Below are 18,702 nucleotides of genomic sequence, written 5' to 3'. Positions count from 1 at the left end.
AATGATTTTTTGTAATATTTCTGTGTTAGTTTTTAAGCATTTGTAAGATTAGGATTAGCTTTTTGTTGTTGGAGGTGGTTGTTTTCTTTCTGATAATTAACTTTATCCTGACAAATGAATTCTGAAAATGCATAACCAGGGCCTTGGGTGAAGTGTTCCTAAAAATCTGCACAGACAAGATTTGCCACATTACAATAAAAAATACTTTGGCATACCAACTGCAAGACAGTCTAATAATGTAATGTATTAAAGACAAATGAACAAGAGTGTTTTCCATCATTTAATTGATATAAAATCCTGGTTTACAATATAAAAAAATCAAATAAATAATTCAACATAGAGATAAATAGATAGGGAAGTACTCTGGTTTATAAGGTTACAATGCTGGAGAGAGGCAAATCACAATCACCCAGGAGATAGTCTCTTTTCATGGTGGACATTTTGTTCACCACTTTAAAGCGAATGGAGCGCTTACTGAGGTCTTCCTCCGAGATAGCATCAAAGAAGAAATCCTCATTGAAGATAGGATTACGGCTCTTCCTGATGACTGTGCTGCGTTGCTTCTGGACTTTTCCAGGAACCAGAGAGAGGCTGACGCTGCAGTTGATAATCTTGGGGTCTACAGAGAGAGCATAGAGCCCCTCAGCACTGATCAACCGAACCCGTAGTCTTTGGTTATCGGGGCAGTATTCTGCTGAAAGTCGCAGGCTGCCATCTTTCCCTATGGGCACCATGCTCTCCTTCATCACCCTCTCCCTGTGCAGAGTCAAGTCCATGGGGAAGAAAGTGGGGGGAGCCAGGCTGTAGCTGCTGGGGAAGCCCTCCATCAACCCCTCTGATGCCCTTCTCATGACATTGGGGCTATTGTCTGTGGAGCTGCCCTCATCTGTGGACAGGGAGTTGTTCCTGGACACCATTGCCTTCTGCATGTTCCTACACAACAGGCGTTCATGGCTCAGTGCTTTGAAGAGGGAAGACTTGGCAGGACACCTGGTCAGCAGCGGTGAGCTGAAAGGAGACGACTCGGTAGAGGAGGTGGTATCGCTGTCCAACGTGCCCTGCCTGTTCAGGGAGTAGCCTCTCGGGGACAGCCTGGAGGTCAGGGCGTTGAGGCTGAAGGAGGAAGGGGAGGAGGAGGGCGAGGTGGAGGGGGAGACTCTGGAGCACGTGCTGGATCGACTCCTGGGCAGCAGCAGGGCGAGGGAACCAGGGTCAGAGTGGAAGAGTGACTCCTTGCGCCTGGTGTGGGGGCTCTCCAGCAGGGTGCAAAAGCCGTAGCAGGTCTGTGCTTTGGCCATGTGTGGAAGGGACAGGGCGGCCTGGCTCTGGGGGTCTGCGTTGGTGGTCTGCTCATCACTGCAGCCATTGTCATGGGGGCTCTCATCCACACTCTCCACCTGGATAATATGTGGGGTGAGGGACTCATGCCATGGCACCTCTCTTTCGGGGCTCTCCCTCTCACAGGGAGACACCCTGATAATGGGGGCCGCTCGGCTGTGCTCTGTGCTCTTTACCTCTGGCAGGGACGGGATTGTGGGAGGGATGCAGAACTCTGGGATGTTGTCAGGGGTGATGACGTTGGGACAGAGGGAAATCCTTTTGGGCTTATCAACTTTTTCCCCAAACATGATGTCACCGATTTTAAAGCTGTATTCTGCTGAAGGGAGAGGCAGGTTGCTTCTCTCCACTGACACACGGATCTTCTCCACCACCCACATGGGTCCTCTGGCAGGGATTTGGAAAGTCTGTGGAAAATGAAGGGATATGCATGTAAGACACTGAATCATGTTCTTAAATGAAAAAAAAAATCATAAAACATGTTTCTATAAAGAGAAAACCATACTAAAACATTCCAAATCATTAACTGTTGTAGGAAAATATTCTTACCTTATGAGTATAGAGGGGTAAATCCACAATATTGTCCCAGACAGGATAGGCTGATAGCTCCGGCTAAGAGGTCAAGGTCTTGTGAGAAATCTCTGAGGCTTTCTTGACAGCAGACTGAAGTTCTTTCTTGTCAAGACCAGCTCATCTGTGGCCGTTTGAGAGGCGCAGGCGGGTTAAATAAAGGAGGAAACCAGTGAATCTAACACACGCCCCCTCCTGCTTGAACAGGATCCTCCCTCTCTCCTCGGCCACTTGTTCCCATGGAAATATCCAAACCACAATAGAGCACAATGCCCTGGCAGTGGCCACATGTAAGGTTCAGCAAGATAAGCTTACTACTTTGAAAGTGAACAACTGTGTTCAGAAAAAAGGAAAGCTTTTTAATTCACGTGTTTGTTTTTCCATGTATGTAAATGAGACGGTGTGTGCCCTTGGTCTGTGAACATAAACAAGGTGAACTGATAAGATTATGGTTAAGGAGACATTAAGAACACTTGAACTGCTACTGACCTTTAGTGGTAAAACTGTAAGGGATCCAGTGGCTTTACTGAGTTAAAGGAAAATATGTCTCAATCATCTCTGACATTTCATTATTAAACTAAAAAAAAGGTTTCTCTTAAAGCATTTGATTGTTCACTTGACTTCCTGTTGACGTCAATACTTGTTCAGCCAGACAAGTTAGACATTGTTAAAAAAAAATGTGGCAGGTAATATTTATTGAGCCCTCCAGTACCACTCTTTGATATTTTAAGAAAGTGTTACTTATTGCTGCAGCAAAAGGTGTGAAGTGAGTCACTGTGAAAATGAATGGGCTATAAATATATCTGCCATTCACAATATTGCTCGCTTGCTTTGGAACATTGAGATAAACCTCTCGAGCACAGATGTTTACTTTCACATCACTCAGTTTATGAATTAACAGGTTCTTTAGAGTCTTTAGGGGAGAATTTTCCATGTTCACAATTACTGTTTGGACTGTCTTAGCCCATAATCTGCATGAGTTCTTAAACTGAGTGGTATTCTTTTCAAATATATCACCCTATTATATACACACGTAACCAAAGGAGTGCAGCCATTCCTCAGCCACCACTACGTTATTACTGAAGGTCCTCTTTAGATAAAATAACATCATAATTTGTGGGAACCAGGGGAGAACTAAAGGCTTCATAATCAGAAAGTCAGTGGCTGAAAATTTAGCATCAGTGTTAAAATGTAAGAGAGAATCTTGATTTTATTTACAATTACACTGAACAATACTCCTAAGGTCACACAACTTTACTCAAACATTATGTCAGTGCTACCCTCTTGTGGTGGGATAAGAACCAGTTGTATTATGAATGATTAACATTATGCATGACAGAAAACAGCATTTGTAGTAGGCCTGCATCAGAGCAGCTACAACACTGTGGCTGTACCATATCCGATCCTAGAAAACATGCGCAAATCCATTCATCCTTGTTGTTTCCTATTATTTGACCCAGACCATCTTATAGATAAACAATGCTTCTTAGCAGAATGAACCAGTATCAGTTCTGCCAGTTGTTGTATGTTTGATATACTGCACACAAGGACGATCCCTTCCACATCTTTACTCCTCGACTACCTTTATGAAAAGAGCACTGTTCTGCTCTGCACAGGCCAAGGTTCAAGTGGAGTAACTCAGTTGCCCTGTGTAACCAGGCACTAAGACAAAGTGTGATGTCACTGCTAACAGTGTCCCAGGAAGTGGGATAAAAACAGAAAGCAGTTCTTAGAAATGTTTTCCTAAATGTTCAAATCACATCTGGAATTAAAGCATATTATGTCATCAAAATCAACAAGACAGCAAATCTACTTCCTGAATTAAATGAGATAGTGTTTGCCTTCATTTGAATGCTTGTCCATGAATAATTAACAGCAGACTCAGTTTTAACATAATCTAGCATGTATACTATATAGCAAAGGAATTAAATGGTTAAAATTACATGATTTACTGTAGTCTGGTTGTCGTTAACAATGGATGTGACATAGCTGTCTGGAAACAGCTCAGGAATTGCTGGAGTTAAGGAAAAAAGTGTCAATAAAAATATTTTGAATATTCACACAGGCCAGGGAGACAGCTCACTAATCCTCTCAAAATTGGCAACAAGTATGATAGGCAGGCACAAAATTAGGTCTCTAAATTTGAATCATCATAACATACAGTAGTTTGTAATATATTACATATCATAATACCACTCAGTCTATATTGTGAAGAAATATTGCCACCACATCACACTTTACATTTGAAAAAGAAAATCTCTGCTTTCCAAGCCTCTGCCTCCTTCTCAAATGTAGGGTGTTGTTGCCTGGCTGCTTATGTGTGTTTACCCATTAGAGGGCAGCATATGGTTAGGTAAAAAACAACAGTGTCGAAGCCACTGAAATAATGAGCTGAAGCGCTGGTAGTCTGACTGAAAATATACTTCACAAAACTGCAAATTCTATGTAATGAATGAAAATGAAAATGAAAATAATGAATTTGTATGCATGGTTTAACATGTAATCATTCAGTTGCAGAGACACCATCATAACAGTGATGTATCCTTTTTAAATGTTAACCATATCCAGTGATGATGACATGCTTTATAAAAGAGCTATGGGTTTGTGTGATATTGAGTCTGGATACACCACCACTACTGCATGTTGACCATGAAAAACTCAAAAGTTCAACATAAACAGCCAAAGCTGCAGCCTGGATCTGAGACCCATACGCTCCCACTCATTTGAGATGGATTGCATACTGTTTTGTTATCGTCTGCTGTGGACAGGTGCCCCCTGGTTATACAATATCATCTTCCACGTGTCATTGATCTTGTGTCAAAGTGGGATAAAGCACAGCAATGAGGACTGTCCTCCACTGATGCTTGGTTTGGTGCTGGCAGGCTTGTGGCAGGTTTGCTTCACTGCCCAAATCCATGGCATGGAAAGAAGAGAGAACTCAATCATTCACATCTTTTTCGAGACACGCACACGCTCGCGCGTGCACACACACACATACACACACACACACACACAGAGGAGCTATACTATTGTGTTAGGCCTGCTGTTTTATAACACCCGGGACAGCATTCCCGAAAAAAAATAGCTGAGTGCTCAACTGGGTCAATATTTCTTTTGTGTTTAAATCTATTTTAATATAGATCTCCGTTATATCTGAAAACCATCTTCATGTAAAGCGTGAATATGACGCGCTTCCTTTTTTCGGCGCATAGAAATGTGATCATTTTTTTCATCTCTCCACTGTACGATAAACGAGGAGGGGCTTGATGCCGTGGAGGAGGCAGGCAGAGCTCGAGCCGCTTGTAGTGTATGTGTGTGTGTGTACGTGTGTGTGTATGTGTGTGTGTGTGTGTCGCCTAGCCTACATCCAAGTCAGCTCGCATGCATTAACGAGTAACAGACATCAGGTAGGATTTCGCATTCATTCTTTTCATCTTTCCTATATGTTTTTTAGACCCTGACGCTGTTGTTCAAGGTGTTGTGCCCCCCAACGGGATCTTCAGCAAGGCAGACCGCTCGATGTTGGCTCAGTAGAAGCGCTGAAAGCATTTCATATTAACAGGCTGGAGACGATCTCTTCACATTACTAGTGTGATGTATACCAATTCACTATCTCTTTGCTATTCTTTGGTTGTAATTTGCTTAATTTGGTGTGTTATCAGCCTGTCAAAATTATTCCCTTCGTGTTAATGTGACTGACTGCAAATGGCATTGACAGATAAGAAATAATAAGATGAATATTTCATTGACCTACTTGTTTGGCGTTGTTGCTGTGTTAAATATTTAGACTTACCGAATTTCGTGCTCTGAAGTAGGCTAAACAGGCAACTAATGCTGCCCGGTTCCAGCAGCCTTGCTGGACTGTACAGTAACTTGGACTTGACCTGAATGATATCTGGATCGGTTAAAATCAAAGCTGACATTGCCGGTGTAATAATTTGGTGCGCGTGGAGCTAACCATTGATGTCATACAGTAAAGATTAGAAAATGGTGAAGGATACTGGACAGAATATACATGGAATAATGGTTAGTTTGGTGAAGTTTATTACAATTGCTATAGCTTACAAGCCCAGTAAGGCTTTGCTCCACTAATAAAAATAATAATGTGCTATTTCATTGATCCCAACTGGAAAATTCTCTTTTTACCTGCCCCTCCCTCTACTGAGAGGTCAGAGTGTAGGTCAGTGACTTGCTCCAGGACTCTCGCAGGGAGGATACTCTCCAACACAGGGCTTGAACCGGGTCGTTGGGATTGAAGGGCGGTCTCTTTAACCAGTAGGCCACCCTGCTGCCCCACATGCCTAGTTTTATGCTGCACTTGTGAAGAGGGATTTTATGAGCTGTGACATGTGGTTGTTTCACACAGGTACGGGGAAGTCGATGGGGCAAATGTTAATCCAGTAGGTCCGCGTTGGGAGTGGCTGTGAGGTTCAGGGGGCCACACTGTAAACTGCTAAATTCATATTCACATGATTGGTTTTGGTTACATTATAGTTTGTGGATCAAATGTGTGACTGCTGGGCTTACTCGCTATGCCAAACCGCATTAGTTGCACATCGGCCTCTTTTGACATCCTCATTTACTGAAGAAGCTTTTGGCTCCTGTGTTTTAAAAATCTAACCCCGCTCTCCTGTACGGCCGCTGAAACTCGAACTATAAGAGGCATCTTGGATCTCAAGGGTCAGTTCAAGGATACTCATTCCGTGAGGGGACTTTCAAACCAATACTAATGCAGAGTGACATATCTTACCTGTGTGACATAGCTAATAAGGTCAAGCTGTTTCAGCACAATGCAGTGAGAGCTGTGATCCCGCATAGCTCGATACAGCATGGCACCACTGACAGGGCTTGGGGATAGATTCCCACCGGGGCTACCCATGCTAAAATGAAATGCATTCCCTCGTGGTACTGTAAGGCGCTTTGGATAAAAGCATCCATCAACCACACTGTATGAAATGGTATATGAGCTCCTCAGTAGGATGTGTAAGGCAGCATTGTTTTAAAACATGCAACCAGTATCCATTTCACAGAATACAGGACATTCCTTGTTGCAGGACTAATGAATTTGCAATGAACATGCAGCTATCCACACGTACAGAAATGTTTCCCCCTCGTCAGTAAGACACAAGTCACGCAGGATTTCTGGTTCTGACCTTGATGTTGATAATGGACCAAGTGCTGGAAGATGGCGGCCTCCTGGTTTGACATACAGTCTTTCTGGAATGTACACAGTGCATGCAGTGTGCAATGGGCATCCAGTGTTTCCAAACCAGCAAGATTAGATGTTGACAGTTGGACACTTTACGCCGTGGGTCACGTATTGACATCAAACTGGAGGCTTCCATGTTTAAACAGTCTGCTGGGAGAAAAATGAATCTCTGATCTACAGTACTTCAAAGCTACGTTTATTGCTGCTTACCATCCCTGTTAACATCACAGCCCTCTTTGGAGCCAAGGTTGTTTCTAAAATTTACCAACAGTATATCTGCTGTGTTTTACCATGGAAGAGCTCTCTCATAGAGCTTAGGCAAAGTTGATCATCCAAAAATAAAACCTAAATATTTATGGCAACATTATGTTTAGGTTTGTTATATTGGCATATTAACAGTGGCCTATATCCCCATACAGATAACAACCAGTAAATATCAGTGATTTTTATTTGTGTATACTCCGTAATGTATGTTAGCATTCTTTTCACAGAGAGTAAGCAGTAGGATAGTATGGTATATGCATCCATATTAGTGTCTAGAAAGAGGAGTTGTTGAAGGGCAGATTGACAAAATGTGTCAAAAGAGTATAATCTGGAGATTACATAGTACTGGAAAGGCTTTATGAATTGTAAATACCTTTTTTCTGATAAAGGAATTGAGCTGGATTGTCTGTAGGATTGATGTATTTATGTTCAGACTAGCCACAACAGACTGACTTGATTGTGTGTGTTTATGTGTATGTGTGTGTGTACACAGTATATGGTCACACTGCTTTTGGTAATACTAAGAACAAATAACATTCAGATACATTATTTTATGGAAATACTGAAGCTATGTAAATCTCAGAAATGGTACATTGCATGGGACTGAGAGTATTAGTCCGCTGTTTGTCCATGCTTTAATACAGAAACAGGGACCTTCCCGGTCTAGAGAGCATCTGCAATACATACTGTACAGTTTCTCACAGCACAGTACACAGATATAATTAGATCACAGCACCACCAATGTCACAAGCTCACATGCAGCATGCACCCGCCAGCGGCAACTGATGAAGGCTTGCAGTTCCATCAAGCGAAACACAAGGTGCTATTCATAAGCAAAGACCCGAGGTTATAAAAGAAATATTTACCATTCTTGTAAGCATGCGCCCAACATTAATCTCAACAGTTTTAAAATTCATTTGTACAGATGTCTAAATTATTGTCTAATGGCTAAATGGAAGCAGACCCACTTGGCTCACAATGTTTACTATCAGTGCACATGATAGTATTTTTCTTAAAGATTACAATAACAAAGCCCTCAACATCTTCTATATTGCCTAAGGACACAAAGGCTTATATAACAATAGTAGTACAATATAGTAAATATCACCAGCATTCCAGACTAGCTCTTGTCTAATCTTGTGAAATACATTTTCACATTGCAGTGGTAATTAAAACCAAGTACTCTTAAATGGTTTGGAGAATGCCTTTTCCCAGTCGTTGCCAGCTATTGAAGAGGCCATTATCAAGGTGATTCTGCATTATGGGAACCTATTAAGGGTATCTCTGCTACAACAACTTAAGTTCACATAAAATTCTGAACTCAATACCTAACTGACCGGGAATCGCTGGACTTAAACATAGTCTTGAGATGCACTGCATGCTTATGAAGTACTTTTAGCCGCAGAAGGGAACATTTAAAATCTGTGATCCTCAGAGAAATAAGCAATCTCAAAACTGCTAAATGGGTAAAAATAACAAGGTCATACATTCCCAAGCAAGTATTTTTTATTATTGCTCCACAAGATGTTAAGTATATTGAGAACAAGCAGTTGTATGAGAGAGGGCCTTGCCTATGCTTCCCCGCTGTTCATTAGAAAGTGATTTTCCTCTCCGCTGTTTCGGTTGCTCCGTCATCGAGAATACATTCCTGGATGGAATTCCCCAGGAAATGTTTAGTTGGAGGGTTGGGAAGTGAGGGTTTTGAGAGCCATTGGAGAGTGTGATTGTTGAACCATATTTAATGCATGAGTGTGTAGGAGGTGGAAACTAAAACACACCCCGTGCAGTCGCTCTGACCCGGCCTTTGTGTTCTGTGTTTACCAGTGAAATTGATCTCTCCTATGTATTTTCTCACTGCTGTCTTTGCGATCACAGCCTCCTTAGAGCCTGGCTGACCTCCCAAATCTTTTCTATAGACCAAGAGGCAGATGTATGAGCTGACTGCCATTCTCGACTATGCACAGCAATCTGTATTTATAATTTGCTGTATTTTTCCTCATAGATGAATGTGGCAGGCGATCGATATGTGAGACGTATAATGGAGGGTAATTTTTTTTCATTAGAAGCCAAAACTTGACCACCTGCCAACATGCTTTCAGATTAGAAGTGAGGTTGATCTCTCTAGTAATTAAAGATTAGATTTGGATTTGATTAGATTGGCTGTACACTGTTTAATAATTGTGGGCCACTGTATCACTATATTCGGTATCAATATCCACAGGTCACTCAGTTGTTGATCCTGTAATGTGTGGCATTTTGTCTCTGTCATCCATTACTGAAACACTAGGAACAAGATCATTGTAATTTAAATTCACAGCTGTTCCTTTTTTCAATTATCTGATGGCATTGTCCCCTTTTCCTTACGTGCTTTCTATGTGATATCTACCACTGAGATAGAAAGGTGTTCATCTTGCCTGAGCAATATTGCCTATTGGGTCTAATCACTTGAACAATACACCCACTCTTTGACCAGCACTTCTCTTATTTCCTATCCCACTGTGCGGTCATTTTTCAAAGGGAAATTCTTGTAGAGTTAGACAAACACAAGCTGAGCAGCAGTCCTGTACCCAGTACACATTGATGATTATGCTTGTACATAATGTAAAAAAAAAAAAACATAGGCAGAGGGGATGATGTTAAAGACAATGCTAACAAAGCTGACAATGAGTATATGCCCTGTCGTTATATTTGGTCTAAACTGACACGGCTGTGCTAGTGAGGCTCAGGGAGAACCAAGAAGTAGGTCACTAGACGCCAGCATGGTGTGGCTCAGGTCAGAGGCAGTGGCACAGGCTGGCAGGCTGCTCATCAGTGGGTCAAACGAGATGCCAGTCTGAGCTAGCAGCCAATGGGAGTGACATCTCTATTACCCACAGTACATGGTGCCAGTTTGGGTTACTAGTATAAAAGAGAAGGCAGTGTGATGCTCTATGCCAGATTTTCTTGTGGCTGCTGCTTGTATCGTGTATACTTAATGAGCGTCTGATGAAAGCTTCGGTGCTCATGTTGAAATTTGAAAAAAGTATGTTCTTGTGGAAATACAGGAACAGATTCCATCCCTTCATTAGCAGGTAATAGCAATAGAGGTGCAATTAACACTAGTGAATGCTGTCTGGAAAGGTGTTATTGGTGCAAATAGATGCAGTCCTTGTAGAAATGCAGATAAACATCTCTGTTTTGGTGTTAGAGAAAAGCATGGGAATGGGAAGAAACATGGCCAGCTCTGCCTGAGGGAAATTGATTATCTGTGGTGAAGATCATTTGATATCTATGTAGCCTCATGTGAAAAGGAGAAAAGTGTAAAAGAGCTCCTTGTTTTTGACATGTCTGTTTCCTGTATTACCAATTTGAATGACCACTATTAAGAATTTGGCTGCATGCGAGTGCACAAAGAGCTGCTGGGAAATATTTTGTGGAAGTTAATATTTTTGTCCTGTTCTACCATGTACTGAAACAGTTCATTTACAGTGCAAACTGCTACTGTGGGCTACAATGGCTACAGAATCCATAGAACAGAGTTAATCACCTGGTAGTCTTTGTTCCCTTTTGATGGCTGCTTGTGCCCAGTGAATAATAGCCACCTTGTTGTAACCTGCCCAGGTTATTTTTGAGCCATTGTATGTCACAGTTACAGCATCTACTGCCAAAAACCCTTTCTCTTTTATTAAGAACTGTATTTAACATTGCCCTCAAAAGAAGATTGAGGACTCACTTTTCTTTTGCATTCACAGTGCATTCTGAGTGGGTGCACGATACATAATTGAACAAATGTAATTATTCCTCTTACATGCAGTATACTATGTGTTGAGGCCATTAGTATACTATGTATTTATGTGAGTCCATTAGTTGTGTTCTACTGCTGAAACACTGGGAGTGTTGTTGTGGTCAGTGTCACAGTCGGGGCACATTAGAGACGTACTCTCAAAGGCTCTGATGGTTTTGCCCCCTCCATCAGCATGCTGGGAGTGTTTTTCAGTGGCAGGGGGTCTCCCAGGACACTGCAGGAGCCAGAGGTCAATGACAGTGGGGCAGAGATCCTAGTGATCGAGCCACTTGCCATCGATCCGCATTAATGATACATCACAGCCAAATACAGTGATAGAGTAATAGAGGTTCTGCACCAAAGCACAGTAAAACATTAATCATTAGATGAGGTGACGAAGAGTTCTTTTTTACACCATGACAGTATTGTTTATCTGACTCACAAAAATCAAAGAGCAGTTTTTGAAGTCATCGCAGTCAATGTAAATTGTCCACAGTGGAAGAGGTCCAGGGGTTGAGAGGTTTAGTTACAACATTTTTGGACGGAGGGAGCAAAGGCTAGCTGCACTGGGACAGAGGCGAGATTTAATAACAACAGATAAAGTAAACAAAATGACATTGTTGTTGAGCTGCGCCGTTGATCTTATTTAGGGAGAATTGACAAGCCAGTACTTTCACATCAAGGTTAATTGAGGCCCCGTCAGGTTCTTTCTGTGTACAGCAGCTGTCAGGCTGTTATTGTGGCTGCCCGGGGGAGAGGACTCTCCTGTCTGAAGAGCAGCACTGAAATTACTGCTGTCCTCTGCTCTGATCCTCTGCAGGCTGCTGAGGTTGCTGACCCAGCGAGAACTAACTCTCTCTCTCTCTCTCTCTCTCTCTCTCTCTCTCTCTCTCTCTCTCTCTCTCTTCTGGCTCATGGCTCTATGGTGTCAGCACCTTGAGTCTCAAAGAAGAACTGTGGACTGCTCTGACAGACTACAGTAGCCAAAATGATTTCATATTGTACTGGCGGAAGTGCATTTAGCAGCTGGAAGCTGAACTGTATGAGTGATTGTGTTACTTTAGCCTTGTATATTCAGCTCATCAGCAGTGACCTTGTCTTAAGGGCAGGGATTCTCTGGTTACGCTCGGTGGAAGGCGATATCTAGGATTACATAGGTCGCTCTGTTTTTTTTAGATAGACTGATAAAGTTGACTCAAGAATCCATGGCATGATTTGCAGTGATACTCTACAGACGTTATTGGCCATTTTGAAACTCTACCCAGAAGAGCTATTTGGCCTACAGCCCAACCATCCTACTGTTGTGTACCAAGATTCAAGTCATAGAAATGTTGGGAATCAGACACAAAACAAATGGATCTCAAGAATCTGAAGGGATAGGTAATATATTTGACCCACTAAAGCTAGCTACCAGAATCTAGCTAGCTAGTAGCTAACTAGCTAGTAAGCTAGCTATCTTCCCTACAGTTGTTGTAGGCCTTTTTCTCAAGATTACTAGCTAATTTGATAACAGTTAGGTCTATCTGAACCTCACTTGTGTGTTGAAGCAATCTTATGCCAATCTTCCAGGTAGAGTTTCCCACCCCAAGTGTGATGTAAATTCACCATGGTCGCTGTGAGAATAAGGTCAACTTACCTGACAGCATAGCATCATTATAAATATGTTGGAGAAGGAGAAGGAGAGTTCAAATCAAATCAGGCATTAATTATACCTATATCACGATGTGCCGTTACCTTGTTTGTTGATGCGCTGTTGTTTTTTCACAGCTGAACGTGAGCTGAATGTAAATGTTGACTTTCTTTAGAACATGCATTGCCTGGCCTAACAGCATCGATGAGCTGATTTACAGTTTGTATTTACCAGTATTGTATTTCCTCTAACTGTATCAGCACCCACTAAGCTGAGGGAGTTGAGGTTCTCCTACAGCAGATTCTAACCTGATCTTGTCTCTCTCTGTCTACCTTTTTTTTTTACTTATTACTTCATCCATACAACCAAGTCTGTTAGTGACGCCACATGTCGTCTAGTTTGACATGCAGCTGAGAACCTGGATTGAGTTTTTATCTCTGGGAATGCCACTTGGATCTTGTGGGATTGTGTGTATCATTACTCTGAGAGGAGATAGGATAACAGCAACTGTAAAAAGCAGAAGCTAGCTTCCATTCATCTACTGTAAAGCATAGCATAAGAGTCATCGCATCATCTGACCTCTGCTGGGGAGGAAAGAAAGAGACTAAAGAAAGAGACGCGCGCGCTCACACACACACACACGCACACACACAATAATACATGGGAGGGGATGGAATTATTTTTCTATTACTTAATTTTTTTGTTATTTAATAATTAATTGATGATTAATCTCTTGTTACATGCTTTGGCAATATTGTTTGTTTGTGAACTGTCATGCCAATAAAGCATCTTGAATTGAATTGAATTGAATTGAATTGAATTGAATTGAATTGAATTGAATTGAATTGAATTGAATTGAATTGACTAGAGGCTATAGCGGCTGCTGGTAGAGTCAACAAGGGTGGCCTATCATATTATGTATATTATCCATTTGATTGTTTCCCTTCCATTATGCTCTCTTAATTTCTTCCCAGAGGGTATTGTGCTGTGACATTGGTTCAGCCTGCCTGTGAACACGTACAGTAGAAGAGTTACTCATTAGAATAATCAGGTTATTTATAGAAACATTGTACCCATTTAATCCATAGCACTGATTCAGGGTCATCAAAGTCAATGGGTCATCAAAACAAAAGATCATTGTAAGATGCTTTGTCATAACATTTGGGGGTTTCATTTATGCCCTGTTCAGTATGGAGTATGGTTCAGTGTGGTTCAGTGTGGAGGGACTGTGCTCTATGTGAGATTAGACATTTTCTTGCCCTAAATAGTACATCCATTGTATCCCTACACTATGCATGTGCCCCAGTTGCATGTACTCACAGTTTCCACAGCAGTTATGTTCATGCTTTGCAAAAATGCTTCTTTTGAGCTTCTGTGAAAGCAGCCATGCCGGACAGCTATTAAATGTATGCAATACTAATTGGATAAAGCAATAGCTAATTGGACGAAGTAATGGCTTAATAGCTTTGATAGCACAACCTAAACATGCTTTGCTGTATGGACTGATGACAGCTCTCTAGGGACAGACTAGCTGTGTGCAGCCAGCAGAGATGACCTTAAACCTATAGGCAATATGCTGGCTCCAGCAGAAAATGGATGCATATGCATATTAAAGGTTTGCTCCTTAATCATATAGTTTAGAATTCTGCATGTATACAGCTGACTATAGTGCTAGGCACCCTAGACTATAGTATTATCTGGTGAAATTTTCCAAGTCCAAAATGTTCATACCTGACTAGTGGCTGATGTTCTACTGGCACTTCAGAAGAATGGAAAACATTACCAAATGAAATGTCAAAGCAAATGTCAAGAAAGAATGTGTTACTTGGTGTTCAAACAATTTTTCAGTAACAAATCAAATGGTATGGTATGAGATGCACTGATGGACTGTTATTTCAAAATGATGAATGCCCCCCTTTCCTTACAAATAGGACTAGCCTAAATATTAAAGACACTGTGCAGTCAAATAGTACCTAATTCCATGGCATTTGAGGATGACTTGCAGGCCTATGAGACATGGATCAGATCCCTTTCATCTTTCTCCCTCTCTTCCTCTCTCTATCACACACACACACACACACACACGCAAACTTGACCCTCTTTTCTCTTTATTCCTATGAATACAATATGAGGAATACATTAAAGGATGAACAATGTTTTATATATGTTTTAGGACACAAAATGCTGCAGCGTTCTTCAGCTAGCGCTTTCATGTCGCCTGCCCTTTCAGCATGTTTGTGTGCAGTAGTAGTCTGAAAGAAAAAACTGCATCACTGAATATAGATTGATAATATGTAAGAGCTATTGCGTGGTACCGTGCTAGCCTCGTCATTAGGCATGGGACGATATCAAAATTTCATGTCACGATTATCCTGGCCAAAATAATTGCGATTCACGATATTATCCCGATAATCATCAAAATATGCTTAAAACTCTTAAAATGTCACTAAAACATTTTTGTGAACATCCTTTTTAGTGAAAAACAAACAAGGACAGATTCAGACTCTCGCCAACACCCAGCAGGTAATCACAATGAGAGAAAAAAAATCCATTAATAAACATAATCTACTTATCAACCTGATATCCAAGCATTCACATGGTTCAATTAGTTATGTAAATGCACAGTAAATTAATAATTTGTTTTCAGATCACATTGTGGCAAATGGCAATTCAAAATAAATCAGGAAATCAATAGGACTGTACGTTAGTGAGCTAGACAGCTTTTTCAAGTCACTCGTGAGGATATTCACACTCGTGAGGATATTCATGATTATCCCGATAATGGAAATTCACCAAGATAAAATTATCTTGAGTGTGTTTATTGCGATAAAAGATAAAATCTTATATCCTCCCATCCCTACTCGTCATTACTGGAAAGCCCCTGTACAAGATACAGTTTACGCTTTCGTCAACAAAACATCAAAATATTTTCTCATACTCATAGAAGTGAACAAATTGCCAGGGGTGCGTGCAGTGTTCTGTTCCAAATATTTCTAAGAGAATATATAATGTGCAACAATCAACAATGGACAATACAAGGCACAGCCTGAGAAGTTAGTTTTTGGGGGGGTGTATTAATACAGAAGTGTTGAAGTTGCAGAAGTGGATTTTTTTTCAGTCTTCTCAATGCGTCGCCCCAAAATGGAAATGCTGTGTGTAAGTTTAAAATGATACGGTGTTAATTTCTTGCCACCTTGACCATCTGTTCAGCCCACTACATGACAGCTGTTAGTCTCTCTCTTCGTCGAGTCTTTAGTTTCCACAGACAGGAGATTGATAGACCCTCAGCCGATGGTGGGTGGTTGCCCACCCGCAGTGGACATGCTACCCCCGCTAGGCTATACCCGAGAGATGACTCCTCTCCCGCCGGTCTGGCTGCGATGGTGTCGCATAACACAGCCAGGTGTGTGTGCCAGCCTGGGGTCGAGGGTCATACCAGCACTAATCACCACGGCTGGTGCCTCTCCCTTTAAAGACAGTATTAACCGGCTGATGTGCAGCTTGGTTCCTCTGGTAATTTTTCATTTCCTCTGATTTGTATCTGGTGTGCCTCATTTATTATCTATGCTCACTGCCCTTTTCATAATCCAAAATCTAATGTAGTGCTGCCACATGTGGGATTATTGATGCTGTTATTTAATGACTGTCAGGATCTCTGGCATTTATTTGTGATCTACTGGCCTATGTAAAGAGCTCATACTGGGAAACATGCACTATATTTACAGTTTGATTTGATTTCTCTGTGCCTGGGAAAAGGCTGTCATAAATTACAGGAACCTCATGGAGTGAGGCACTGTAAAGCTGTATAAATTTCCCACTGGGAGGAGGGACAAAGAGACAGCAGAGGAGGGCTCTGCTCTGAAAGGGCGAGCTGTACGCAACTTCTGTGGAGACAGCATCCTCGACACATGGCAGAGGCTCAGAGGCATTGCTTCGAATGTGGCTGGCTTGTCATGTGTGGCAGCTTGCTCTGCTCTCTGTTGGCCTCAGCATGCACTCCCTCCTCATTCAGATACTTTCTGAGTAGATATTATTTTTAAAGCTTGCTGAGGCTATTTGAGGGGAGAATTGACACAAACCACTTGGTGTTGCTAGTATAGAGATTCACTGGTTGTATTTACCCCCAGAGGTCCTATAGTGAGCGAGACTATGTTTAATGCAAACCAACAGCACTAATGATGTGCTGCCAATATCTTCTGTGTACACATCAGGCCTGCACATCTAAGATCCCTCCATGAGATGGATCTGTCTGCCTCCCCTCAAAGGCCAGCTTTGGTGGTGCAGAATTGTGGGTCTAATTGAATTACGCATCCCCCTCCCTAGCCTTCTCTGTCCCATGGGAGGGCACAACTAATCATTTGGAATCTCTGTTTTCCAGGAATGAGGAGGGGGGCGGATATATCAATGGTTCTCCTATGAGCAACCAACCGGCTACGTGGCCTGTGTCGTTTAATTTTCCACAGCATCTCCATAGCTACAGTAGGATTAGATGTCGTCACTCCAGAAGGTTCCTAACCTACTGACCTCTAAAGGCTGCTGTACAGCCACAGCTGGTGCCCAGATGTACCCCACCAAGCTGCATGGCTCACTGATGAAAGACGAGTTCACTCCAGAAAGTTGGCTGGTGACCTTTCACCAAAGCACAATATTTGAATTTGATGACTTATAAGCAAGGCACATGACATCACCCAGCACGTGTTTTACCAGACCTATGTGTAATAATGTCGGTGTAATTATGATGAATGGTTCTGATTCATTGCCTTCTGTGATTTGGATGATTTGAATACATTTTATTTTAAATTTTAAGTATATTGTAGACCAAAATATTACTGGCAAACAATTAGGATAATGGAGCCCTACTCTGCCCCCCATGGTGTGAAGGAGATGTGTGCACTAATTTGGAGTGCCCAGTGTCTGTCATTATTAAATGTCAAAGCTGCCATAAATCCTGAGCTCATGGCTTAACATTGTGACCAGGGATGTGGTGGAGGTTAAACCCACTTAAACCCAGTTTACTAACCTTTTTATTTGTGCAACACAGTTTACCCTTTTTTTTTCTTAGCCTTGCATAAAAGTGCCACCAAAATTCAGATTGCAAATCATAGTAGTATCAAACTGTGTCTATGCGTCTTTTAAGAGAAAAAAACCCCATAACATTTATGAAAATATAATAGATTTTTGCATAATGGTGAATGTTTGCTGGAAGTCATACTTTACCTACCTTTTTATTTATCACCTCATCACTGGTTGTGACATTCTGATTTTGCAGTCGTTTAACTTTTCACCATGAAATTCAGGTCATGAAATTCAGTTACAAGCGTACAAAGACATTGTCATACATAGTCATTAATAGTATTTGATGCAGTATGATTCTGCATCTAAATTCTATATTTTTACAACAGGGAAAACATGCTGTATGATAGAGGGATTTGTTCTCCTTGTTTTGTCCTCTGTCAAACATTGGTAAAGTTGTGGTGAAAGAGGACATTGAGTGTCCCTATCATCTGCTATTATGAATCCCCCTGCCTGTCTGTAGTGCTTTCATTGTTGCCCTTTCATAAATCAGATTTACTGCTACATCTGTAGCGCCCATGCTAATGAAGTAACACCCAGTGAAGAGACACAGCATTGATTTCATTTCCTGCCTCTCTGTGCTGCTCACTGGGTAGCTAGATGGAGATTACATGACAATGTCATATAAAAGGAGAGATTAAAGAATCTGTGTCCAACTGGAGTATACCACAGCTGTGTGCTCAGCCTCACAATTAGATGCAGGAGTTTAAGAGAGAGCGGAGATGGCGCACAGTACCATGGGCTTTCCTTCCTTTCCTACAGATCTTTGGAGCGTAACCTGTCTTGTTAGCTACAGCTGGATGTGGAGGATGGCAGGTTTTCTCCTCTCCCCCACATCTCTGCCAGTGAATCTGA

General features: G+C 41.7%; 1 protein-coding gene across 1 annotated transcript; it reads right to left on the bottom strand.

The window, feature by feature from the left end:
• Positions 1-368: 368 nt before the first annotated feature.
• c2cd4a (C2 calcium dependent domain containing 4A) lies at positions 369-1,718 on the bottom strand. Its single transcript, XM_071532210.1, has one exon. The coding sequence runs from the start codon at positions 1,716-1,718 to the stop codon at positions 369-371; it is 1,350 nt and encodes a 449-aa protein (XP_071388311.1).
• Positions 1,719-18,702: the final 16,984 nt, after the last annotated feature.

Source organism: Centroberyx affinis, unplaced genomic scaffold, assembly GCF_046629955.1.
Source record: "Centroberyx affinis isolate AG114_WGS23_722 - 3 ecotype Tasmania unplaced genomic scaffold, CSIRO-AGI_Caff_v1 ptg002167l_1, whole genome shotgun sequence".
In the NCBI taxonomy this organism is placed as follows: Eukaryota; Metazoa; Chordata; class Actinopteri; order Beryciformes; family Berycidae; genus Centroberyx; species Centroberyx affinis.
This window is presented reverse-complemented; position numbering and strand designations above follow the sequence as displayed.